The 27,997-nt window shown below is 33.7% G+C and overlaps 1 protein-coding gene across 1 annotated transcript; it reads left to right on the top strand.

Moving 5' to 3' along the window:
* Positions 1–81: 81 nt before the first annotated feature.
* LOC143914260 (tubulin polymerization-promoting protein homolog) lies at positions 82–27,997 on the top strand. Its single transcript, XM_077434411.1, has 4 exons — positions 82–239; positions 21,138–21,556; positions 25,899–26,062; positions 27,801–27,997. The coding sequence occupies exons 2-4, from the start codon at positions 21,140–21,142 to the stop codon at positions 27,817–27,819; spliced, it is 600 nt and encodes a 199-aa protein (XP_077290537.1). The 5' UTR covers positions 82–239; positions 21,138–21,139; the 3' UTR covers positions 27,820–27,997.

The raw sequence follows: 27,997 nt of genomic DNA, 5'->3' as shown, positions 1-27,997 counted from the left end.
GGGAACCCCCAGCGCCCCTGGCGCACTTTCCTAGCGGCTCTGGCGGGGGGCGACCCTGCAGCATCACAACACTACTTATCCAGTGCCGCGCCGACTACGGAGACGGCCACTCGTGCATAGAGATAACCAACACACTCAATCAAAAAAAATAAAAAAAACATATACAATTTGGAACTATAAACCGCTATAGTTCTACAATTTTTAAAACAAAGAACCAACGCCGTTGAATTCTACTTCAAGTGAGTATCCCAACACACCCCCTTTGTTTATACGCACAGGTTTCAGACACGTTCAGACCCTTTGCCGAAATTAATACATCATATGAACACATGTCTAGTTAGGAGCTTCCGATTGTTCCACATCTCTCAATTAGTGCCCTATATTTATAGATCCAGTCCAGTTTGAGCATATACAATATTAATATGTACATAGGTATAAATCGTGCATTTGCGTTGGTTTTATCTTGGAGAATTTTCGATGATAAAGTAAATATTGTATCTTTATTTGCGATGACATAAACCTATTATTGACACCTGTTACTTACATGTGCATAATATTTGCAGAATTTTATGTATTTATTTAAGAAAACTCAAGGGAAACACTTCAGACATTATCTATGTATGTAGGTGCTCCTGTTCATTACTTACTGATGGTGATATATAAATTTGATCAAAGACTGTATACATCTTATAAGATTGTCGTCACGAGACAATTTAACCAGTTTAACAGCTAATTACGCTTTTGTATTCTTTGTCTGTTTCTTTCACACGCGTTTTGAGTCTATTGTGCGGGTTTTCATCCCTTGTTCGGAGTATTTAGCGATTTTCCAGCCGGGAAATTCACATCGGTTTAATCTGAATATACGAACGGAAGTACATGCATACATACATATATTTCATTTCCTTTTATCAGTCCGTGTTTCGCAAAGCGTCTGTGTGAAAATTATATGAATATGTGCGTAGAAAACTGGTCTTCCGTTTTCTTTTCCGGATAATCTCTCATTGTACACTAATTACTAATGCTACTAATTTTCTCACGTCTTGTTACTGATGTTACATTATTCCACTCTCTATATTCGTATTTCGCTTCTAATTTACCGCTCCATTGCGATGTCAATCGTATGGGCAATGTAGAATAGAATAGGAATTGTCGAGTAAAGAGACATTATTGTGGTTTGATGCTAAACTTAGCCTTCTGTTATTTGTAAAGCCTCGATTCTGTTGACTATATCAACAAGGATTTGTCGGTGTTTTCTTTCAATATTATTGTTTGATTAAAATAAGTGGTTTCTTGTACTATTTTCCTTAGACAGTTCTGAATTGTGTAATACCATTAATTTTTCTCACAATTAAATCAAGTAAATTTAAATCGATTCAAGCTATGTACTATAAGGCTGTTATATTCAATTCAATTTCCAAAATTTTCACAAAAATCACGTCGCATTTTCTTACATTTCTTCTGGTACGAAAATAGCCCATACGGGATACAATCTCTCAAGCGCAGTTATTAAAATTTTATCTGATTATAAAATCTGTAGATTTTCACTTATCGCTAAGTACGCAGCTTGATTTTTTGCATTTAATTTCGGAGACGTTTGGAAACCACCAGAGTAAATAGAAGTTTCCAAATTATTGCCATTGGACCGACAGTCATGTTTGCAAATATTACGTAACTCTCTGTACGTGAAAATCATGTATAAAAACATACGACTATCGCCATTTCAATCGGCTTCCCATTGAGCATTATTTTAAGAAGATTCCCTTATAAGGATATCCACTTTTCATTGTTCAATTGTGTGCATTTAAATTGTTCATTATAGAGAATTTTAATCTTCTGTGAATATATTTTAATTCTGTCTGTCATGAAATTGACAGGAATAAATTTTAGCTAGAGAGATATTATAATACATCCATATATGTAGAGTTGGTTTAAATTATTATCTACAGTGAAAATGATTTCTAAATAAAAGCAAACATTTTATATTGAAAGTTCGCTTATGGCCAAATCTAGTTTTCCACTTAAGCTATGATGGAACGAGTTTTTTTCAAATCGAAGAAAGTCACTTAAAACTTTTATTTTCAATGCATATCGAATTGCTCTCTTATAATGCGATGTTTTAACTTGATGTCTAATAATTTAAAACGCCATCTTTTCAATCAGATGATGTGTTTTAAGCTTTAAGAAATCAACCGAATGATAATTTTATAGTTTTTGTAGTAAACAACTGTCAATTCAACGAAAGTTTTGGTCTTAATAGCGAAATTATTGACACATACTACTGATAATAAATAAATGTTTTGATTTAAAATAATTACATATCTTCTATATTATATAAAATAAGAACAGGTCATGCTTTGAATAAATTTAACATGTTTTGCATTGAAAAAAATATTCCAACCATAATCTTGCAATTAATTATCGTATTTTAATTTTAGATTTTTTTTAGCAATGTTCGTATATTTATATTTAGCAACATAATTTAGTATATCTAAGCTGTATTATGCTTAAATTACAAATTTATATACATTTTTTTTTGTTATAACAAGAAGGGGGAAAATATTAATTTAAAAATTCGCATATAATTCAATAAGTATAATAAAATAATCAAGATCGAAATGGTTCTTATCAAAATACTTACACGTACGAATTTATTAAATTGCTTTGTTAATGTCTAAATTACAAGCTCATATAATTATTTTTTGCCAAGCGAGAAGGGGAAATTTTTTATGTAAATTTTGCAAATAATCCTATTGGCATAATAAAATAGGATTAAAAGTAAATGGTCTGTAGTTTAGCATACATACACATATGAATTTAGTAAAATACATACATATGCATTTAGATTTATACCCTCGCGTGCTAGAAAGGTCTAAACTACACGAACATGTTTTAGCACGCATGTTTATTTCTATGATTGGGTCATTCTATGCGTAATAATTATTTAGCAAAAGTGACAATTTTCCTGTTACAAAATCGGACTCGTCCAAACTAATGTAGACTCACTAAAAATAAAATATCAAACTAAACTCAGTCGTGACTTGAGAGTTTTGGAATTCGTCTGAACAAACGTGTAAAAAAAACTTGATATTCTTGTACAGAATCCACTGTCGCTTTCGATACTGCAATTGGAAGCGTGTCTATGTACACATCAGGAAAATGTCATTTCACGTAAAAGGACTACGAAAGTGACATTTAATGGCCATATTAGGACTCTGAATGCACCGCACCCTTTCACCATGCAATTATTTATATGCTTACGTGCATTTCATACACATAGTGATTTATATACTGTTGTGACCCACTTGACGACTATAAAACGCGCTAGCACGACTTCATGAAATCTAATGAAAACTTACCCATATCGAATCTATCCAATATACACAACATTAATATAGATGTATATATACATATATAGCTTTTAGCATAGTGTTTATTTCAGTTCGGTTCAAAGTAGACGTCGAGAGCATGTATTTATGATGAATAGTCGAAGGTTAGAAGTGGCAATACAATGGCAAGCGTTGAAAGAAATATTGACGTAAGCTGTCATCGGTAATTATGCAAACTCAAAATGCTCGGTGTTGTAAATTTTTACTGCCGATACGTTTCGATATGAATGATAAATGATATTAGATTAGATAAATGATAAGAAATTTACTGTACCTACATATGTATGTAGGTACATTTTTCCTGTGATAACGACAAAACCTTTCATAGTAAAAGGGTATATGATAGAATGTGTGACATCATGCATATTTCCTATGATGAAATACATATATACCAGTGGCGGGCGGTGACTTTTCAAACAAGGGATGCTGTCCCTTGTTTGAAAAAAAAAACCGACCAATTTATTTTTTAAAATTTAATTTTATTCTTCGTTCCTTTTTACAAAATTCATCGATAACCGCATCATAGAATTTTTTATTGTTTTTTAAATTTGACATTATTTTCTTTTCGATTGCAATTAAAGCAAGACCAGAGAGTCTTTCTTCACTTTGACTACTTCTGGTGAACGTTTTAATTCTTTTCATAGTCGAAAATTATCGTTCAGCCGATGCGCTCGTGGAAGGTATCGTACAAATTAATTGTATTAAACTAAATACTTGTTCCAAAACGTCTATTAGATCATCTTTCACAATTAATTCCTTTACGTCATTTATAGATTTCAAATGAAAATCTTGCGTTGAGTACATGTAAATTAATTCGCTTTTTAATTTCATAAAATCAAAGTATTTTCCATAAGTTAGGTGGAGTGATTTAAATAGGAAATCTGGAAAATTATTTTCATATTCTTTAAATTTTTTGACGTTAAAAAATTCGAGAAATTTTAAATTTTCGATATCTCGAAATCGATTGGTTGTATTTACTGAAAGAGTTTCTAAAATTTCAGAATAGTGAAGTTTATACGTTGTTTTCACATCTTCTTCACATTCAGCATATTTTCTTTTTCTATTAAAATTTTTAGTTATTACTTTGTTCCACAATGAATCAAAATCGTCTTTTTTGTTATCTAAATATTTTACAAATTTTTTAATTTCACTTACGCAATACGATATGTCAAAGGTTTTTTTTTGTAAAATTTCAAATAAAAAATCTGCCGAATTAAATATTGCAGAAAATAAATGCAAATTGAAATTGAATTCAAACTCTTTTAAATAACGATGAAGGACTTCAGCATTTATGACAGCATCAGTATCCCATTCGTCTTCGTCATTAATTATTTGATTAAATATTTCCATTAATTCTGTTTGATATTCTAATATCATATTTAAAATTTTGCTATTGTAGTTCCATCGTGTAGGGGCAGCAGTGGGAAATCGTTTTTTTATTTGACAATCGAGAAGGGAAATTCTTCTTGAAGACTTACAAAAAAAAGTTGAAAATGACAACATACGGCTGAAAAAACGTTTGCATCCGGATATATGTTTAACAGATTGCGACAAAACTAAATTCAATCTGTGAGCGTAACAATGGACAAATAAAGAATTAGGACAAATATCTCGAATTTTTCGTTGCACTCCATTATGCTCCCCGGACATTACAGCCGCTCCATCGTACGTTTGTGCAATTAATTTGTCCAAACAACCAAATTCTTCCAAGGTCTCACGTATGTGCTGAAAAAGAGCATTAGCTGTTCTATTGGGACTAACATCGACAAATCCAACAAATCTCTCCTGAATTTCATTATTTTCATCTACATATCTAAAAATAGTAGATAGCTGAGCTTTGCGACTGATATCTGTAGATTCGTCCACAATTATGGAAACAAATTTTGATGCACGTATTTCAGTTTTAATCTCATCTAGCAAGACTTTTGATATTGCGGATACCAAGTCATTTTGTATATGGTTCGATAGTCCAGTAAACACCGTAGAGTTATCTAAATGAGTTTTCAATTTTATGTCTGATTCACTCAACAGATACAGCAATTCAATATAATTCCCTATATTTTCCGATTCCTGGTGCTCAAAATGTCCTCGTAAAGGTTGTTCTTGTTTTGCTAAAAAACAGATCGCGCTTATTAATTTCGACAAAATGTATCTATTTGCAGTAACTTCTTTGTTGTGCATTTCAATATTTGCTTTAAATTGAGCACTTAAAAAATTTTCTATACGAGGTCCCTTTCCAAATTTTTTAAATTGAGCAGCAGAACATATGTGAGCTTGAGAACATTCATGTCTCTTGCGCGATTTACTTAAATTGTTTAGGTCAGAAAATCCAAATTTACTCCAGACATTCACTTCTTGAGAAAATAAAATACATGGCCAACAGAATAATTTCGTTAAGTGAGCACATCCACAAATCCATGAAATTTTTTCGTATGTTTCTGTGTTAAAATACCTTTTAAATGTTTTTGTTTTAGACTGAATATTTAATATTGGTGTGGGTTTGGGGCTCTTAACAATAATCTCCTTTTCATTAAATGGGAGAGAAGCAAATCTTCTTTTCAGCACATTTTCAATTAAACAATTGCAATTATTATTGATCTCGACGACAAGTCCACTCTCATTGTTATTTTCGATATCCATATTAAAGGCAATAATGAAAACTCGTAAGTAGTGGAACAGTAAACTAAAAATAAAGTTAGACGAAACTAATTTAAATGAAAACTTAATTCAAAAGTAAAAAATAACCAACTTACAGTATAAATGATTAACTTCGTCTAAAGAAATGAATCGGCTAGCTTTTTGATAAATAACTTGGGGCGTAGCGTGCGGAAATATCGATCAACAGCGGCTTCCAAGTGAAACTCAATAGATAAGCAAACAGAGAAACCGAATCCACCGTAGAGGTTAAACAAGTGTCAACGCGTCCGCGCGAATATGACAGCCTCATAGTGCGCATGCGCAAATGGGATCGGTCCGAACTCCGAATCCATGACGCGCGCGCACTTCACTCAGCGTCTACTCGCCAGCGTCACTCGCCTGTGGCCGGCCTATGCGAATGCGGCCTATGCGAATCCTTAATAAAAATTATCAAAAGATCCTATATAATGCATCATGTAACAAAAAACACGTGATATGTGAAATATATATCATATACTACATCATAATCACGTACATCACTAAGAATACATCGAAGCGAAATTCAAATATTTATTAAAAATACTCTTGGCTTTTTAAGGTTATAGGGGATGCGCCGCATCCACCGCATCCATGGACCGCACGCCACTGATATATACGTGTTACAGATAATTTTATAAATGTGAAAATGATTTAAATGATTTAGAAAGTTTGAGTTTTTCAATTCTGATGAATGTTTGTATGTTAAATTGAGTTTCTTTTTTGGATGATTTTTAAGTTTTTTTTAACATAACATTTATTTGTAACTTTCTATTTATATTAACACTTACTCTGAATTGAACATTGAATATGATTTGTAGATTTGTAGTTTTAAATAATTTTATTTCTTTAGTGGTTGACCTACATATTAGCTATTAAAAAGGCTAATTATTATCTACATATATTAAAAATCAATTGCTCGGTGTTCGGAATCAATTGCACAAATGTCACATTGCTCGAAATACAATTTGATCAAAGAAGCAAAAACAGTTATGAAATGGGCTTTAATTTATTTACTAGAAATATATTTTTAATAATAAATGTTAAATGGGTCATAAATTAAAAATAAATAGCAAATTCACAACTCGTTATTTTATTTTTGATTTTTAAATGCTTTTTATTATTACGAAATTATGTTCACAATACATCTTATATCTATTTTAATTAAATTTTGTTAGTAATCATTGTATTATATTATTCTAATGTTAATGTACAGCATTATAGGAAAAAGAGCTTTTTATTGAAAATTGTATTTCAAGCAATTTTAAACTTCGTGAGAGTAAATAATAAAAAAATAATAACAATAGCTTTTTTATTCCAGACGATAGGGAGAATAGTGCAATCCCCTTCGTCTATATAAAAAATATATAGATAATACAAATAATAATATAATTATTTAATTTAATAGTTTTGGACCATTGTGGCATTACAGGAAGAACCTAATGCGCCACAATGGCCTACATTTGAAAAATATATAAAAACATGATATAAAAACAAGTAAACTGTAAATAAAGGAAAAAAGCAAAAGCAGAAAACATGGTAAAATAAAATTACAAAAAAAGTAACAAAAGGAAAATAATACATCATTCAGAGAGAAAAAAAAAAAAAAATAACAAAAGTGTAAAAATTAAAAATAAAATCCATAAATCCCATTCTTTGTTTATACTGATCAAAATTAAAATAGTATATAAAAATGTACAAAAGAGAAAGAAAAAATAAAATAAAATAAAACAAAATATGAATAAAAAATAAAATCACAGCGAGGCCCAAATGGAAGAGAGTAGATTAAGATTCCACTCATTCATCACATTCAAATTAAGAAAGTAATGATGAGCGCAGGTTACCAGATAAATATGTTAAGATAATATCCGACAATCTACGCTCCCCAAGGTGGAAAATATCACATTCAGGGACAGCAGCAACGATTTCATTGAGAAGTCGAATAGCTCTTGGAATAGGAGCCATTCGAAAAAGAACTGTGCGAGCAGCAGGTACAACCATTAAATGATGATGTCTACCACGCACATAATTATTAGGGACATAAAGTCCCAACTGTTCCAGCAACAACGGGCATGACGTATTACCACGCAATAGCTGGAGAACGAAACGAATTAACGAGAAGTTTCTCCGAAGTTCAAGGGAATTATACCCAAGCATGCCCAAAAGGAAAGGAGTAGGATAGAGATATGGGTAGTACCCATACTCTTTCTTATAAAGAAAACGAAGAAATGCTTTTTGCACTTTTTCTATAATAAGAGAGTAGTTTGCTTCGTGCGGATTCCACACAATTGCATTATACTCTAGCTTACTTCTAACAAGCGAGTTGAAAAGCAAGCGAGAAGACAAGGGGTTGGAGAATAATCTAGCATATCTCAAGACAAATCCAAGTCGACGAAAGGAAACATCAGCGATTGTCTTGATGTGGTTGTGAAAGGTGAATTGAGGATCAAAAGTGATACCCAAGTCGACCATTGATTCCACGCGCTTCAACAATACGGATCCAATGGAATATCCGTGACAATAGAGCGAATTCGCACGTCCATAACTCATAATAGCACATTTACTAGTATTCAGTTCAAGCCCTAAACTGGAACTGAACTCTAAAACAGCGTTAATATCAGCTTGAAGGAGAGAGGCTTGCCTCTCATCCTTAACAGCAAAGAATAGTTTAACGTCGTCAGCAAACAAGAGACATGAAGCATTGCGTAGTACTTTTGGGAGGTTATTAATGACTATTGTAAATAGTAAAGGGCCTAAGGTGGACCCCTGAGTTACACCAGATCGCGTAAAAAATGAAGGAGATTCATAAATACCATATCTAACAAATTGCTTCCTATCACTAAGATAAGAAGCAAAGAGTTTAAGAAGACGTGGAGAAAAGCCCACTTCAGCTAATCTGATCATAAGAGCGTCATTGTTGACAAGATCAAATGCTTTTCGAAAGTCAAAGTAGGCTACATCAACTTGTTGTCCACGGTCAACTTTAGACATGGTATAATATGAAAAGCAGGCAAGATTAGTGGTAGTGGAACGACATGGTGAAAAACCATGCTGCTCATCACACAACAATCTTTTGAACTGCAAAAGAATCAAACGGTGAAGGATATTATCGAAAATTTTGGGAATAGCCGAGATGATAGCAATAGGTCTGTAATTTTCAACCTCATTTTTAGAGCCACTTTTATGAATGGGAATGACTCTAGATAATTTCCATTTATCAGGATAATTACCAGAATCCAGAATAAGGTTAAAAATAAACTGAAGAGGCTCTAAGAGCGAATTACAGCATGCCTTTAATACGTCAGGGGGCACACCGTCAGGCCCAACAGACCCTTTCAGCTTCAAAATTGCTATCCTAACATCTCCAAGCGAGACCCGCGGAATGTCTATAATAACACCTTCAGTACCAATTTGGGAAGCCAAATTAGCATCAAGGGATGGTGATCTCTGATCAAATACAGAGCTAAAAAAACTAGCAAAAGCTTTAGCGATCTCAGGACCGACACAACTTTTATTATTAAATGAGAACGAATGCTCAAGGCCATGTGAAATATGCTTACTCTTAATAAATCTGAAAAAGTGGTGAGGATTACTAGCGATAGCACTCTCCATCTCTTTGAGATAGAGGGTATAACGCTCACTCACACCACGTTTCACGATCTTCCTAAGAATCCGAAATTTCTCATAGTCACGAAATGATTGGCTACGTTTCCATCTTCTATGAGACAACCATTTTGCACGAACATCAGTTATAAGTTTGGACCCAAACCACGGTGGAAAAACCCGACGATGTAGTTCTAAATTAGGATAACTGATGAACCGAGGAACATAACTGTCAAAAATATTATATAGTGTGTTATACAAAAATTCAACAGCATCACCAGTATTCATGAGGTACATTTGGCGCCAGTCCATAGAACGAACCTCATTATAAACCAATTCAGAATCAACGCGAGCAAAATTCCACCGTGATGAAGGAATCCCAACAGATGAACAAGCTGAAACAGGTCTCACAGAAGACAAAAACAGAAGCTCAATTTGTAATGCATCATGATATAGGTCCTCAGGGATGATCGCAGTTCCTTTTGGGCATAGGATCATCGTTGCTGACACATTGGATTCATTCACCAACATAATATCAAGCTTACTTGGACTAATGGGTGAACCAACCTGTACTAGGTCGCAATAGGAAATAACAAAATTAAATTTATTGCGGACATGAATATTGGCACTAGGCATATTAAAATCACCCATTATTAATAATATGTCACGTTCATTTATGAAATCACGTACATTCATCATATTTGCAAACAATAACTCATATACATCGTCTTTCGCAGCGGGCGGAATGTAAACAACACAAATAAAAACTCTCGCAAATACAAAATCAACTCTCACCCATAAGTCCTCGCCAGAAGGAGTTTCAAAGTTCTTCAACCTGACAGACCGCAACCAGACACGAGAAGCAAATAAAACACCCCCACCACGTCGTTGCTCTCTGTCCCGACGATGCACTGTCCACGAAGAATCAAAGAACTCCGAATTAAAAAATGATGGCGTTAACCATGTTTCAGTTAACGCCACCATATCATCGACAATAGAATAAATCGCCGTATTAAACGCGGCCACCTTGGTCCTGAGACCGCGTACGTTTTGGTAGTAGATTGATATTTTTCGATCTCTCAGTCTGGCGCGTGAGTCTTTTTGGAACAAGAAATGACTGATTTGAAGTCGCAAGACTTGCCAGCGGAGATAAAACGGAAGAAGAAGAAGAAGGCAATACGGTCACTGTAGAATCACGACACTGAGGAACAGATGAAATAGTCGATGATGCGACAGTAGACATAGTTGTATCACCACTCTTAGCATTTGTAGTCGAAAGAGTATTAACAGTTGGTGTCATGCTCCCAGCAGCTCCGGAACAAACATCAGCAAACGTAACGTTTGGAGATACAGCAACCGATGGATTAATTATTATAAAATAATAATAATAATTAATCAATTTAATGTCTACATATTTATGATGGCCGGTGAAGTACATACATAGCTCCATCCACTGAACATACATAGATAAGCGGAAATGAGAAGACGCGGCAAAAAGCAAAATATTTGACGATATAAATATACGACGACGTAGGGAGGCCACTCTCATCCTGAGACTGGCCTCAAAGTGAGACACATGTCCTTCAACCCCTGCAACCCCTTGTTAGTAGAGAGTAGAGAGCCCTGTAGTAGTTGTATTGTCCTAATATCCTCTTCATTGTCTCCTGCTTGTATTTCGTCCGTAGTTCACCAGTATAGAGACTAGTACAAAAAAAAAATACACGTGTGAGATTGTAATGTTAATGGGTAGGACATGTGGCTAGAAGAAATGTGGACAGCAGAAGTATTAAAATGGTACCCAAGAGAGTTAAAGTATAGATGGGTGGACGAAGAAAGGAAAATACATTGCGAAACCTTTCAATACATTTATTACAATCATAATCAAATGAAACATCAGTCATCAGGCAAATGATATAAACTGGGCTCTACATATATCACACTCAATGTGTGAGCCCATAAGTCCCTACGCAATTTCTCACTGAAATTTATTAGCCTTTGTTTTTCGCACGGCCATTTTATTACAATACTAGTAAACAAGCACGATATAGTACATGGTGGAACCACACGAGGTCACAAGGTCACAGAAGGTCGACACCAATGGTGGATGGAAGTCCCACACCCAATAATACGTGATATCGTTTATATTTTTAGTCGCCGAGGTCGGAAGTGATCACCCACTTGGGGTCTAATATGTTCTAAGGTGATTTACGCGTGCGGTTTCATTCGGCACGCACACCCTCGGTTGGCGATCGCCGCCGTGTGGATTTTCGCACGCGAGGTTTTTCCCGACTTTGTCCAAGTCGAAGAGGGTTGCTAAAACGAGTGGCTTTATTTGGGTGTCGGTGTGTGTTGGTGTATAGTATTAAGTCAGTGCTTGATTATCAGATAAGGAAATTTCGTGGAAAACTTGGATTTTTCCGTATGCGGATATAGAAAATTTTGGTTATTTTACTTGTTTTTTCTTATTTAGAGTTCAAAATCGTGTATGGATTATTAAAAATTCAATATATATTGCCAATTAAGTGGGAAATTTGTTATTTTCAGTGATATTTGAAGGTCGATCGGAAAGTGTCAAAAATCAGAATTATTTTTATTTTATTTTATTTTACATATGTTTATCAGAGTTTGCCAATTTTATCTGATTATTGTTGAAACGGTTCCTCAAAATTGGCAAAAAATCATCTTTCCTGTTGTCACAAGTCTTCTGTATTTATTGTATGTAGAATTTGTAAACATTATCTACAAATCTAAAATGCATAGATGTCTCAATGGATTAATTATTTAATTAATTGTTATTTCGTGCTCTTCAGCTTCTGGAAATACAGTGATTTATGTAATAATAAAATGCTGCATTGTTTGTAATTAATTGTCCAGGAAGGCGCATTGGAGTCTTCCTGTCAAGCCTTCCTGGCAAGCCTAACAGACAGACCCCAATGCGCCTTCCTAGACAATTAATTGCAAATATTGCAGCATTTTTATTACGTAAATCACTGTATTTCGACAGGCTGAATAACACAAAATTAACGATTAATTAATTAATGAATTAATACATAGAGAAATCTATGGATTAAGACTTGAAGATAAAAATTTTACATATTGTACATAAATCAAATTCAGATATTTGTGATATAGCAGGTAGGATTATTTTTGCCAATTTAATGGAGGAAACGTTTCAACAATGAAATCAAATAAATTGGCAAACTCTGATAAGAAACGATCGACTTGGAGTCACAAATATCCAAGTTTATGTTTTTTTCATAAATTTCATATTTTATTCTTAAGCATATGTGAAAATATGTATGTTTTTGGTAGATATTATGTATATATTTTGACTTCTAGTAAATACATTTGTTGATTGAACCATTATGAAATATTTGAGGACTCTTTTATTCTGCATTATAAAAATTGTAAGTTCTATTCAAATTTTGAGTTGTTTATTTTACATTAATTTTATAAAAATAGTTTATATTAATTACTTTAAATTTGAACATAAGCCTTTGCAAAACTTTGACTTGTTGTGATGCAAATTCGCATATTTTATATTATACTATATGTATGTACATATATATAAAAAAAAATTCAATTGCGAACAATTTATTTCGTATTGATTATATTAAATATAATATGTATGTATTTAAAAAAAAAATATAATACTAACACATTCAATGCCACACAATTCTTCAATGACGAAATACATAATATGTTATATTGAGTCTGAATATTATATACACACGTGTTCATGACCTGTAAGTGAAAAAAGGCGTGGTACTTATTATAATATATGTATGTGTAGTATAATACATAATTGATCAAAATATGCTGTACGAAAGTGTATGTGGTGTTTTCATAATGTATTGCAATATAAATAATTATGAGTTTGAGCTTTCTGATGGTAGTATATTTTCTTCGCTAAAGTTTACTAGGTCACGAAACTAAATAGAACGTTCTAGTTTCCTACTTGCTTCGAATACATTATATAGAACTGAGAAAAAGAGGGTCAAATCTCAAATCACTTGATAGTGTGAAAACTATCCAGGTTTCCAATCTGATCTGGATTTGATTGATGAAGTTTTTCTTTAAATTTATAAAATTGTGAGGATAAACGATTAAAGGATCAGAATTGCTGAATTTTTGATCCAATGCGGGTTCAATTTCTTATATCTATATATCTTCGTAGACACGTAGACAAGAAATTCTCAAAAATGAAGTCCCTTGACATGCCTTAAGATCTATCGTAGCGTCTTCAACTACGACTATTGTCATGGCGAGATAACCTACAAATTTTTAGGTGGTCGGCCATTTTAACGTACGCCATTTTGAATGTTTGTTATTTAAATTGCTAGTGACTTGGTGCACGCAATCGTGTCGCTGAACATTTAGTCTTCTTTATTGACTTGAGTATGTATTTATAAATTATTACATATTGTACAGGTGTTGCCTGATATTGATTGAAAATAAACAAAGCGCGCAAAAATTCGTTACATGTGTCGGTTGAAGGGGCTGGAATGAGAAGGAAGGATGTTCAGTTAAAAATAAAAGGCATTTAGAGCGTTTTTCACATATCGATCGTACCTTCTATGGGAAAGTTAATATATGAACAATGACCAAGCCCAAAAAAGTAAATTACGTTACTTCCATGTGTTTTAGTGAAATGTGTGACGAACGAAATTCGTTGCGTGCAAATTATTATACTACATACAATGCGCAATAATAATCGCCTTAAAAAACATTGAATATTCATTTCCACTACAATTTTATTCAATTCGACTCTAATCTTTTCGATTACGACTCAACCCACACTCTCGTGCCGACAATTCGATAGGAAAAAAATAAATTGAGTCTATTCTAATCCAGATTATACTCAGAATAGAATAATTGATCCGAACAATTGATTGATTGATTGCAAAAAATAGTTCACACCCACACGTTTAAATTTCGCACACCATTTTTCGAATGTTCTTACTATATTAACTAACATACGGAAACAATATAAAGATTGCATGATTTTTTCTAAGAATTTTCACGAGTGAAAATCAAAATTTGATACCTACATACTTATGTACATATATTTATATAATCGAATATTTTTTCAACAACGATATTCCCAAGAGTTGTTGATTTTATTTCATTGTAACATTCATGGTTAAAATGCATTTAATTTCCGATTATCAGATAAAGCGAGATATTATATTAGATAATTTGGTGAACTGTTTGCTGATAAAACGTGTAACGTTTGTATAAATAGACATACGTATTTTCAGAAATATTATATCCACAGATGATACGTAGTTTGATATTGTAGAAATATTTAGGAATCGTTTCCAAGTTGCAGCATTAAATAATGAATCAAACAAAACAATATATTCGGTATGATAACATGTTTTCTTGAAAGTATTCATCGATGAGATCATGCTTAATTTTATTACCATATTTTTTCTTCATCATATCTATACAGTAAACGTGAGTGTGACGCAATTATAGTACAAAAAAAATACTAACATCACGTTTTCTAACATTCAAACGTTTCTATGCAATGTTCAAAATGTGAATTGTTTAATTAGAAGTGACCCAGTGAAGGTTTCAAAACAGGATGTACTGGTTATATATGTAGAACGAACGATGCGAAATAATTGTTGGCTTGTTTATTTTTATTTATACGGACACAATTCCAATAAAATTATGTTATTTATCATTATATTTAAATTGAAATGTTTTGGTGTTCCAAAATACATTGAAAAAATATGTGCGATTTGGTTTTTATAATGAAAGCGGCTGAAAAAAATTAGCTATGTATCTCAAGTTACAATCAAACGTTGTTTTTAATCCAATGAATACTTTTACATAACAATTTTCTCAAACACATCGAAGAAAGTTGTTATTTTCGTATAAATATATGCGTACTTCGAGCGTACGCGATTTTTCACTGTGCCGAAATGCAAATGCAGGTTCTTTCAGTTTTTATATCGAAAGTGTGAATAGAAAGCGGAATATAAGTTTCAAAATTTGATCAGTCATTGCTGTTGATTGAATTCATCTATATATGAAATCATTTTTATAAAAAATATCGTATACAAAAATTTATAGTGTTGACATACATACACTCATACATGAGTGTGAATATTTTTGAGTAATAGTAAGGATTTTTTGAATAATATAGGAACTTTTTATTTAATTTAAAATAATTTTATGTGAAAGTTATCAATAATTTAATTGACATGTATGATAAAGCACTTCGATTGTCAAATCTATAATAAAAGTACACTATCAGTTGAAGTGGAAAATATTTTATGGTACTTATTCAAGTATGTAAGTATACGATGCATTTTAAGGTCGACACGTACTATTTAAAAAAAAAACATCAACGACGAATTGATCAAAATTTAAAAGCAACAGACCGAAAATAACTATGACCGATAGCTACATATGTATATGTGTATACTATACATATATATACATACATATAATACTATACTACCGCTATGATCTCACATTAGTAACTAACTGCTCACCCACCTGATAGAGATTTAACAATTACTCTATTGCGACTCTTCAATGATAATCATCTCACAAAAAAATAAAAATAATCATCGCATGGTAAAAAAATAATGCGGCGAATGCATGCATCTAAGTACCTAAACTAATGAGATATTTTCTTAATGACAAATTTTAATAAGAAATGTTTCATGATGTTATAAGAAAATACAACTGGAAATTTATGAAATTTTAATAGATATAAAAGTATGAAAATATTGCTGTATTATGTAAATGATAAACAAATACGAAAAATTCGTATTTAAAAATGTGAATAATAGCGTAAGTTTAAACTGATACAAATTTGAATATTTTAAATTAAAATGACTAACAGTTTATCAAACGAATTCAACCAATTTTTTGTGTGGTTTTAAAATTAAACTCATCATACTCATCCAAATCTGCTATTGTACTTTCAAAAAATTGAAAAAAACATCTATTTGAACCTTGGAACAACATTCAAATTTAAATGCCACTTTAGTAGATAAATTCTATATGTATAATACCGATATAAAATAGCCCCAAGACAAAATATTCCGCATGCTATACGATCCTTACGATACAGTTATTCTTATTGAAGTTTTGCGTGAGATTGTTTTAAAAAATATTCTTTATGATTCTTAATATTACAGTGTTATATTATTCAAATGGCTATTCTGTCTAGACACTTATCTGTCTCATAAAGCTTTTATGTTTATCTTAATATCTTGAATAGGATTGCATCCATATCATGGTATAAGTACTAGGGCTTCCAAGCTTAAACCGAAACCGAAAAATCGGCTTTTATTTTCCCCCTCAAAACTAACAATTATGAGTTTCAAATTTCTATGAAAGATCAAAAAAAAAAGTGTAAATCAAAACTTTCTTAGGGAATAGGCAGTGGTGTCACCCTAATGGTTTCCATGGGTTTCCGGAAACTCGTTCTTAAAAATCAAAACTTTCTGGAAACTCGTTATTAAATCTAAAAATCATATAATTTTTGTCAAAATTTATACAAATCTTGAAAAAATTAATGAACTTTCATGTGACTTGGACGAAAAAAAATGTATATATGTACATATGTATGTACCTACATATTTTCAAAATAATTTTATTGAAAAAAAATTGGAAACCCGTTGTTCCAAAATTGAGGTGACACACTGGGAATACGCGTATATTTCTTTGAACAACAAAAAAAAGGTACAGCACTTAGCGGTGGCTTTGGGATTTAGTAATGGACGAAGACCAGGTCATAAACCAATAAACTATTATTGAAAGTAGTTTCAATAACCTACACAAGGCCTTTCAGAATTTCGGCAAATTGGCTTTCCATAATTTGTAGTTTATGCGCGTTCAGGTATAAAAGTATAGAAAACGATATCATAAGTTGTTAATATACGCGGGGAGCTTCCGCTTCATCCATTGAGAGAAGGCAAATTTATAACTAGAACAATTATCGCAAAATTTGGAACTTCATAACAACACAAAAGTAGCCGAACACTCGATGCTTTATGGAGTTTTTTTCCGATATAAAAATTCAAAACTTAATTTTCTGAAACCGATGAAAGCCAGTCAACCGGCTTTATATTTGTAAAAAAAGCCGAAAACCGGCTTTTTCTTTCGGGCGGTTGTTTTGTCAAATTGCCAAATCAAGTCATATCTAATCGATACAGACTCATATCTAATAGTCTAATCAATACAGACCCGTAAGATCCAATCTTCAAAATATAACATTAAATTTTCCACTGCTTCCATAAGCAGGACAATTTTGATTTTTTATTTTAATGTTTTTATGAGACTTACATATATTGCCTAATTGAATTGTCACACGTTCAACAACAAAGAGTCATATAATAATTGCGCATTAGTTTGATAGCCATCTACATAACATCCCCCCCCATAAGACTATACTATTGTATTACACAAAAACCAAACCGTTATGTTAGGAGTATAGTATGTATGTAGATATTTAGTTGCGTCACCGGTTGAGTTTTATCTGTTTTTAGCGGGTGATCTCAAACTGTGGCGCGCGTGACGCTAACTGCGGAAATGCTAATTGATTGCGCCATAGTGAAAATACACGCGAAACTGCTAAAAAATTCGACAGTGGACCCAATCGTTGTGCATTTTAATTAAATGAGTTTGGTCACTGATGATGAACTTGGCCACTTTCGGCCCCACCTTGTATAGATGCAACTGTAGATTTATCATTATATATGAAAAGTGTTTTATTTGTTACGCTACAAACAGCGCTATCGATTCATAAGATATGATATCAGATCGATATCTATTGAATCTCAAGATATGATATACATTAAATCAAGATATAATATATCTTTTCTATTGAAATGCCGGTCCATTAATGTTCATGTTAAACCATTTATCATGCATAAGATCAATGGTTGGTATGTAATGCTTTCAATTGTGTGTGTTCTATCTATTTATCTATGTTCTATCCCGTATGCTGTTGGCCAGACCTTGGGTATGTGACTCCAAGGTTGATCGTTTCCTATCCAATTTATTTTATTGAAACAGTTCCAAAAAATTGGCAACCCTTTCCTAAGCCTTTGGCAATAATTCGAGTTATTCAGCATCTCGATTTTCACCGATTAGAAAATGCTGCAAATATTTGTCCATAGATGTCTCAGTGGCTGTTAACCGTTTGACCAAAGATGTACTATTTAAATAATTAATAAATAATTCTTAATCCATACAGCACACTCGTTCCGTTGGAGCAATCTGTTAGACGAGTGTGCATGATTATTGATACAATACATAAAATAAAATAATGTTGAAATTCACTTTTTTGATGGTTAATCAATATGAAATATGATGGAATTTTTCATTACGAATACTTTATTATGCCTTTTTTCTGTTATGAGATTTAGATTGTGTTTGACCTTTGATATAAATATATTTTGCGATAATTTGTGGTTCATTTCTTAAAAATAGAAATTCCTTTTAACAAAAGTTCTAATCTATGTACATCAGCGTTAGTCAGTTATTCACTCTGAAATATGTATTGACAATCAGCTTATGGAATGAGCCCAATTTGAAATTGGACCTGATTATCAAGATTCTGTCAATGAAAAATGTATTATATATGGTTCGCTCAAGAAGAACTCACACAATATATGCAATTCCAGAACTAATAAAAATAACATAGGATAACATTTAGATACTCCTTGACGTTTTTTTGTGGAATTCTATTGCGTTAGTTCTTCTTGAGCACCTTTGAAAGTTTGGATGTCTCGAGAGTGCGGCACTCTTGGGTGCATTTATCCGATCACCAATAGGGCGAAATCACACAGAAAAGAACGCGGTACATGGTTTTTTAGATACTTTTAAACATGCGAAAAAAATGCGGCACGCCTAGTATATATTCAAGGCACACCATACCAAAACTACCCCCTGGAGTGTTTTCGGTGATATTTTGTCCTTGTATTGATATATGCTTGACAGTGATTGATAACAATATATACTTTAAACCCTTTAATGATCCTTATGTACTAAAATTACTTTATTTTTCCTTTGTAAGGTCTCACCTTGAATTTGCCTCAATTATCTGGTCACCTTTTTATTTATCCCATATTAATTGTATTGAGAAAGTTCAACTTAAATTTATTAAATCCTTACGCTACCTTTTTCCTACCTATACCCATTCTACTGTTTCCGACATTTTAAAAATCCTTTCTTTTAACAATCTTTCTGTCAGGCGTCGACATTCTGATGCTATATTCTTCTTTAAGCTCATAAATGGTTTCCTTGATTGTTCTGATTTACTGAATAAGGTTAATTTCAGAATCCCAGTTCGATACCCTAGACGCGTTACACTCTTTTCACTTGATCCTTTCAATACTAATTCCCAAAAATATTTTTATCTGCAGCGCGTTTATCGTATGTTTAACGGAGAGCTGAATGAGGTTGATCTGTTTGGTATTTCCCTACATCAATTCAGGTCTAACATCAAGAGAATCTTGACCGATTGATTCATTTTTTCTTCTATTCTATTTTTCCAATATTTCCATTATTTTTATACTTTAGTTTAGTTATGTAATGTGCTATTTAATCATATTATAGCTTTCATTCCTTTCCATTTCATTTGTTTATTTTGTATTTACCTTTTTCATTTGTTTTTTATATTTGTAAATTTCAATTTCTTCTTATATTCTATCTTATAACCTTTTCCAAATATTTTAATACTATAGTTTAATTATGCAATGTACTACATATTTTGTCATGCCTTTATTCTTTACTTTTTAATTTGTTTTCCTTATATTTATCTTTTTCATTTTTGTAAAAATCTATTATTGGACTCGGGTGTTACATATATTATTTATTTACTTTTTGTGTTTTTTATACCTATCTCTGTACATCCTGTCTGTTGATTTTTCAATTAATAAAATAAAAAATAAATAAATAAATAAATAAATAACAGCAAATCCCGTATTTGAAGAAATGTAGGAGAAACAATAAGATCCTTTCTTGACCGCGTTCAAGACCGAGTGCCGTTCCGTCCATCTCTGTGTTTCCGCCCTTATATACATATATGTATGTACCTAGTCGTTTCCATTTTTTCTACTAAAATTTAGTTTGGATGCTACTTCTTAATCAATTCTTAATCAAAATTCAATTATTTGTGTCACATTGAATTTTTTTAGTATTTTTAATTGAACATTTCTAAGTCATGTCATCAAACTGAGTATGTTATTAGTTAATGCTCACGAGCGGGCTATAAATTAATCACTAACTTTAGAATTTAATTTTTCTGTGATTTTATCAACAAGTCTTTCCATTTATAAAGGTCTATCCCCATTCCTCTAAAAAGGTACGCAGAAGTCACGATCCTAGCCTGCGCATATTTTCCACAGAGTGGGGGTAGGCCTCCACAAATGGAAAGGCTTCTACTAAGACTTATTTTATCCATTATATGGTTTTCACACGGAGCGTTTAATTTTATTCCAGACATGACGGACACAGAAGCCGCACCAGTCAAAGAGCTGTCAGAGCTGAAGATCGAAGCCAGCAACGGGGATGTCAAATCAGCATCCAATGGAGAAGCGTGTCCATCACCCACGCCGGCCGGGGGTTGCACCTTCAAAGAGACCTTCAAAACCTTCAGCAGGTTCGGTGAAGGCAAATCCGATGGCAAATTGATCACACTGTCACAGAGTGACAAGTGGATGAAGCAGGCTAAGGTCATTGATAAGAAGATCACCACGACGGACACAGGTATCTACTTCAAGAAGTTAAAGTCGCTCAAGGTTGGCATCGAGGACTATAAGAAGTTCCTCGACGACCTGGCCAAGAACAAGAAGATCGACGTCGAGGAGATCAAGACCAAGATGTCAAATTGCGGACCACCGGGACACACAGGAACTGGGGTAATTATAATTGGAAGTTCTTTAAAAAAATATTATTTTCTTTCCTTGCCTTATTGTTTTAGATAGTTTTGCGAATATGTTTTTTGCTAATTGACATTGGACTTTTTCGACATTGAAAAATGTCGATAGCTTCCGCTATCGTGTTGGTAAGGAGATAGCCACGGCATAGTGCACTGGTAGAGGTATTGCAACCAGTAGAGGTCGTGGGTTCAAATCTCGGCCAAATGCGCTGTTGCAAAATCTTGTGGTTATTAAAAAACACAGACCGACCATCTCCTGCTAGAATTTTCTGGTTTTTCTAGCTTAATTATTATGACGGATCCAATATATCGGTATTCTCCTCCTCAATTTCTCGTAAATTCGATTTATTAGCATTTCGAATTTGTTGAATATTTGCATTTCTCACAAATTTTTTGTGTATCAGATGTCTTTATTATATTCTATCCTGCTATGTTTAAAAAATTGTTAATACTTGATCCGTCGGCCTGTCGGCTCTAAATGAGGCAAGGACCGAAACCGCCCAATATTTATACCCAGCGGCTACTCTCATTGGTCGATGGGTCGGGAGACCTTATTGGCTGTTATCAGTGGCGGCTCGTCTATATGGGCTGCGGGGCTACAGAACTCCCAGTATAGTACAAATGCATGCTATTTTCCATCCATATGGGCTGCAGCGCTCCCAGTATAGTATATATATGCATGCTATTTTTCCATATGGCCTGCAGCCCTCCCAGTATAGTATATATGCATGCACTTTTTGTCTGCATTTGATAACCGGTATGGTTGACAAGCTACTACAGCCCCCTCTATGAATTGGTATATAACAGCCACTGACTGTTATATACGTCTGACTGTTATATACGTCGAGGGCTTTTTGGTGCGAACGCGAAATCAGGTGCACAGCTATAGTGGTTCGGTGATAACTGGTCACAAATTACTCGTCACAAAGTCACTAAAATCTCTATAACGGAACATCTGACAGCTGAAAAGTTCATCATACTAACGATAACTATCATAGTAACGAGAACTTGAGTGCCAAATATTGAGTATTCGCGATTTTCATGGCAAAAATTGTCTTTGTGACCACCCCAATGTGACGAATAGTCCAATTACCAGCTATAGTAAGCCAGTATTCAAAGAGCACCAATCATCAAATATAGTATTTGCGGGCAAAAAATAATCTAACCAAATGTATCGCCTTGGGCTAATCCCTGGCACATATGCAATAAAAATATACGTGAAGTATACTAGTAAGACATTAGTCCCATATTTGTACGTACTCGGGCACTCAGACCAATTCGGCCCGGTCGACCCCTACGGAAATTTCACAACGTGAAATCCTCGATGCTATCTGACGCGTCCATATCAATTGATTTGTTTTTTAAACTATTAAATGCCACTCATTGCAACAAAATCCAATTTCCACGCAATCAGCGATGACTTCATACTGGACACAGTCGATATCGCAATAACGATTGCGCAATAGATACGTGCATATATATTATATTTGAATAGGCAGTTAAACAGTCAGGCACACACGGTAATATTTGATTCGATGATGACTCCGGGGCGTATCATACGCTTGATATGACAATTAAAAATCAAATCTGCGACTGATTGTGTTTTATAAATCACATATGATAATGGCGGTCTCATCGTTTGTATGCGAAATTGGTGTGCCGGTAATAGATTCACGCGGAGAACGTAATTGCGATAAGTGGCATTGTCGTTAACATGCTGTATGCCGCACGCGATTTATATTTGTTTTATTTATTATTGTCTGTCACCTGTTGGAGGACGTTCTTGAAACCTGAATTTTTGTGCTATAAATTGAACGGAAGATCCAAATCTTGCTAATTAATTGTAGTTGTTTGTTATTTACGACTACTGTTTGTTTAGCGCTCGTTTCGGTGCTTAAATGCCTATATCTCTTATTTTGTGTATACATACATATAATATATATGCATGGATTTTGTTTTAAAATCCAGAAGAGGGCATATGTAAATGATTAAGTTGGCACGGCTGGGTCTAGTGAATGTTTAATTTGGTATGCTGCATAATCAGCAGCATAGATCATGGGGCCTTCGACACAGTCAATATTACTTACAATATCATCCGTATTTAGGTCCCATATTGATGAAATTGCAACTAATATTGACTGTGTCGAAGGCCCTAATAGTTAGCATGTAATGCTTTAAATTGTGTGATCACGGGTTCTAACCCGTATGCTGCTGGCCAGATCTTGGATATTTGACTCCATGGTTGATCATTTCCTATCACAGTTTGCCAATTGATCTGCTTTCATTGAAACGGTTACAACAAATTGGCAACCCTGTTCTAATCCTTTCGCAAAAATTCAAGCTATTCACCATCTCGATTTTCACTGATTAAAAATGCTGCATAAATTTGTCCATAGATATCGCTGTGACAGGTGGCTGTAAATCGTTTGACCATAGATGTCGCGTTTAATAAAATGTGTGTACCGGTACCTTAATCTGTGTGCATGGTTGATTAAATAAATAAATAAAATACAATGAAACACCACAATCAAACAAACTAATAATACGGAAAACTGATTATTTCGCACATTGCGATAACGTACACGTCAATCGTTGCCACGAAAATCGCGAATACGGAATATCTGGTACTCGAGTTCTCGTTAGTATGATAGTTTGCGTCAGTAGCTCTCTATGGATGGAATTTTCGGGTGCCAGATAATCCGTGATCGGGATTTTAGTGACATGTGCGAAATCACTTTTTGCGGAATAATCACCGAACTAATAATACATGTCTATACTTCCGCCTTCATAGTTTTATTATATACATATGTACATATTCCTATATACCAGGAAGGCCTAGTAGGTAAAACTCAATGCGCCCTTCCTGGCCAATTACAAACAATGCAGCATTTTTAGTCGCTGAATTACAAGACAATGAAAACTCGAAATTAACGAGACATCTATGAATTTTAACTTGTACATGAATCATACTCAGATAGTGGTGACATAGTAGGTAGGAAGGTTTTTATCCAATTTAATTCAGGAACCTTTTCAATAATGAAATCAGAAAAATTGACAAACTCTGATAGGGAACGATCGACCTGGAATCACAAAAATCTGACCAGCAGCATTCTAAGTCCGCTGTAAAGGTCAAGGAATTTGGCCCTTAAAGCCCTCAACTTGAGGCCACCACCCCCCCAACGAATATAATCTAAGAGACCCTTTCGTCGGAGAACGAGACGGTTGTTCATGAATATCGCACAAGAACAACCGCACATCACTGTTCTAATAAAAAAACCACACTGTACATAACCAAGTACAAAATAAACAACAACGCATGAACACATAAAGGTCTGTTCATACCTAGTCAGCACGTACCGACTTCAGCAGGTATCCGACCGTACGAAAAGTATTCTTTGGTACATTTTGTATGGGTATATTCATACCAACCGTCACGTTTACGCCACGGCAGGCTTACAGCAGTACCCGACATTTCCTGTTCATACCTTACAGCAACATCCGTCAACGTATCGTATCCGTTTTTTTGGCCATCGCGGAAATATACACGCGAATTACGTGCCATGAGTCTGCCGTTTTGCTATTTTGGACCAATTATCGATAGTGACAGTTGACAGCTGTTCAATTTTTCGACATGGTTTTGGCGCAAATATTTAAAAAGTATTTAAATTTTTTTTTAATTTTTTACGGAAATATTTTAAAAAAAATTGTCCATCATCCACAAGCTTCTTATACAGTGTCCAAAACTCTCCTTCGGTTTTTCTATTTTTTAACATGGGATGCACATCAAAACGCCTCCGTGCTTTTTTATTGCTTCTTCTTCCAACAACAGCACGATTATCCATAATTTTTCGTTCGATAAACGTCAAAATATTTTTGCTGACTTGTATTCTGACGCGTAGCTACGAATGCACGTGTATGCATTCATATTGTAAATACTCGACAATACGACGTAAGCAATATTGCGCCGTATCGTCATGGCCTCTAATGTATAAGTAAGCCGATTTTGCCTTGCACTCGGCCAAATTGCTGTAAACGTGACGTGACCGCGATGTGTAGGTAGATATCAATAGAAATGTAATAAAATGACATATTTGAAACGGAGTCGTGCAGTACTGAAGCCGTGCAGTGCTGTTAAGTATGAACAGACCTTAAAGCGCGCATGCGTTAGGAAATAATACCTAAAATGTGCCGTGCGAATGCACGCACACCTCAAGTAAACATTACAGATATACTGTCGATGCTAGGCAAAAGCCCAGCCACCGAGCCATGCTGCTGGCTAAATGAAACATTTCTGAAGTAATTTTATTATTATTTTTCGGCAGGTCGTCAAATCTCCAGCAGCCGTCGAGCGACTAACGGACACTTCCAAATACACTGGATCTCACAAGCAGCGATTCGACGAAACCGGAAAGGGCAAGGGCATAGCCGGTCGAAAGGATCTTGCAGACACGTCAGGATACGTCACGGGATACCAACATAAGAACACGTACGACAAAACGCATTAATTATCCCGCACACTATAATCATCCTTCCACCACTCTTCTCATACTCATAACATACATATGTGTTCAGCGTGCTTAAATTGGTTGACTTCCAAACCCTAGTGCTTAATTCGACAATTACTTTGTATAAAGGTCTGACCGCACTATGCGACAACTGAAAGATCCGACACTTCCCAACAGTACGCGACAAAATATTGTTTGTATGAAATTGTATGAGACATAGCGCACTGCGCGACAGTCGCATGACGTAGAACGACACCGTGCGTCAAAGTTGACTTTCCGACCAACTTTGACGCAAGGTGTCGTTCGCGACGTGACGCAAGTGTCGTTGAGTGGGGGTTGCCTTGCAACAATTACTCTCCTTCTTCATATCGTGACTTTGAAATAGCATGTAGCCATAATCTTTTGGTTTTTCTCGACTGTTTTTCTTCCTCGCATATCAAAGATACTATAATAGCGTCCGTTTTGTCCATATTCCTCAGAGGTACCGAACGAATGACATAATTTACTGCGTAGTGTCGCATCGTTGTCGTTCAAGTGCGGTTTAACTAATATTGTCGCACACTGTTGTGAAGTGTCGGATCGTTCGTTTGACGCATGGTGCGGTCAGATCTTAATTTCTTCCAATGTGACCAATGCTTGAAATGCTTTTTCTGTAAACTAACATCTTTAGCTTGTGCACTGCAGAGCGAGATGCACTTATTTTCATATTGCCAAGGTCGTCAACCTATTAAGTGCCCGCCAAACGAACGTACAATTTTTATTTAATTTATACGTGCCTATTCATTATTAGTACAATAAAAACCCTCCCAGTACAAGTTTCGTCAACATTTTAAGTGTGAGAAAGATATATTTATATTATTATTTTTTTTTGTATTTTTAAAAGTGATAATAAAATAAGTGTCTTTACATAATTAAATTCGGCTTCCTATATATATATATATATATATATATATATATATATATATATTTAATAAAAAATAATAATATATTTATTTTTTTGCCATATTATAATCATATTACATATATTAAGTTTAATTTTTATTATTTGTATAGATTCAAAAATCAGAACATATAACATATTCATAAACTCCTTACTTTTTTTATTTTTGTAATTTTAAGATTTAAAAAATTGTAAATAGCATTAATAATTTATATAAAATTAATTGAAAACTTCTTCCATTCGACAATTTATTTTGTATTTTAATTCGGAAAAAATATATAGACCACTCAATTTAACATATAAGAAATCGTATCGATATTAATATGCATATATTTTATATTTATGTATACACACATTTTTAAATATTAATATAGGCGTTTTTATTATGTTTTTGTGTCGTTCAAAGCAACCTGAACCGATTGTGTTGACGTGACCGAGAATCGCTCTCCCATTGGTTGACGCTTTAGCGACTGAATCAAACGACCAATGAAAGAGCGGCGTTCGAAACACGAGCACCAATCGCGCATGCCTTGGTCTGTACGATCTGAACGAGCCCAATAAATGTTGCTTGCCTTCAGTTTTCACGTTTAGATATGAATATCTTCAGCATGTCGAATTATTTCCTACAACCCCAACGCTTTCTATCGAATTCTGGCTTTTGTAATTAACTCTACATTATATAAATAAAATGCAACAATTTATTTTATACCTTGATATATTATACATATTATAATGTAAGACTGTTTAATATTTTAAAATTGTTTTGTTTTTGTTCGCAGTATAACAGAAAAATTGTAATTTTACAAGCAGTAACGTTATAGTCAGTAGATTTTTCGTCATTACATACTATTATTATTATTAAATTAAATGTGACTTTACTTTTACATATACGTATATATTATATATTGTATGTATTTAAATATACATGAATATGATTGAATTTTTTAAATTATATATTAAATGTTACATCATCACA

Source organism: Arctopsyche grandis, chromosome 7 (genome assembly GCF_051622035.1).
Source record: "Arctopsyche grandis isolate Sample6627 chromosome 7, ASM5162203v2, whole genome shotgun sequence".
Classification (NCBI taxonomy): Eukaryota; Metazoa; Arthropoda; class Insecta; order Trichoptera; family Hydropsychidae; genus Arctopsyche; species Arctopsyche grandis.
This window is presented reverse-complemented; position numbering and strand designations above follow the sequence as displayed.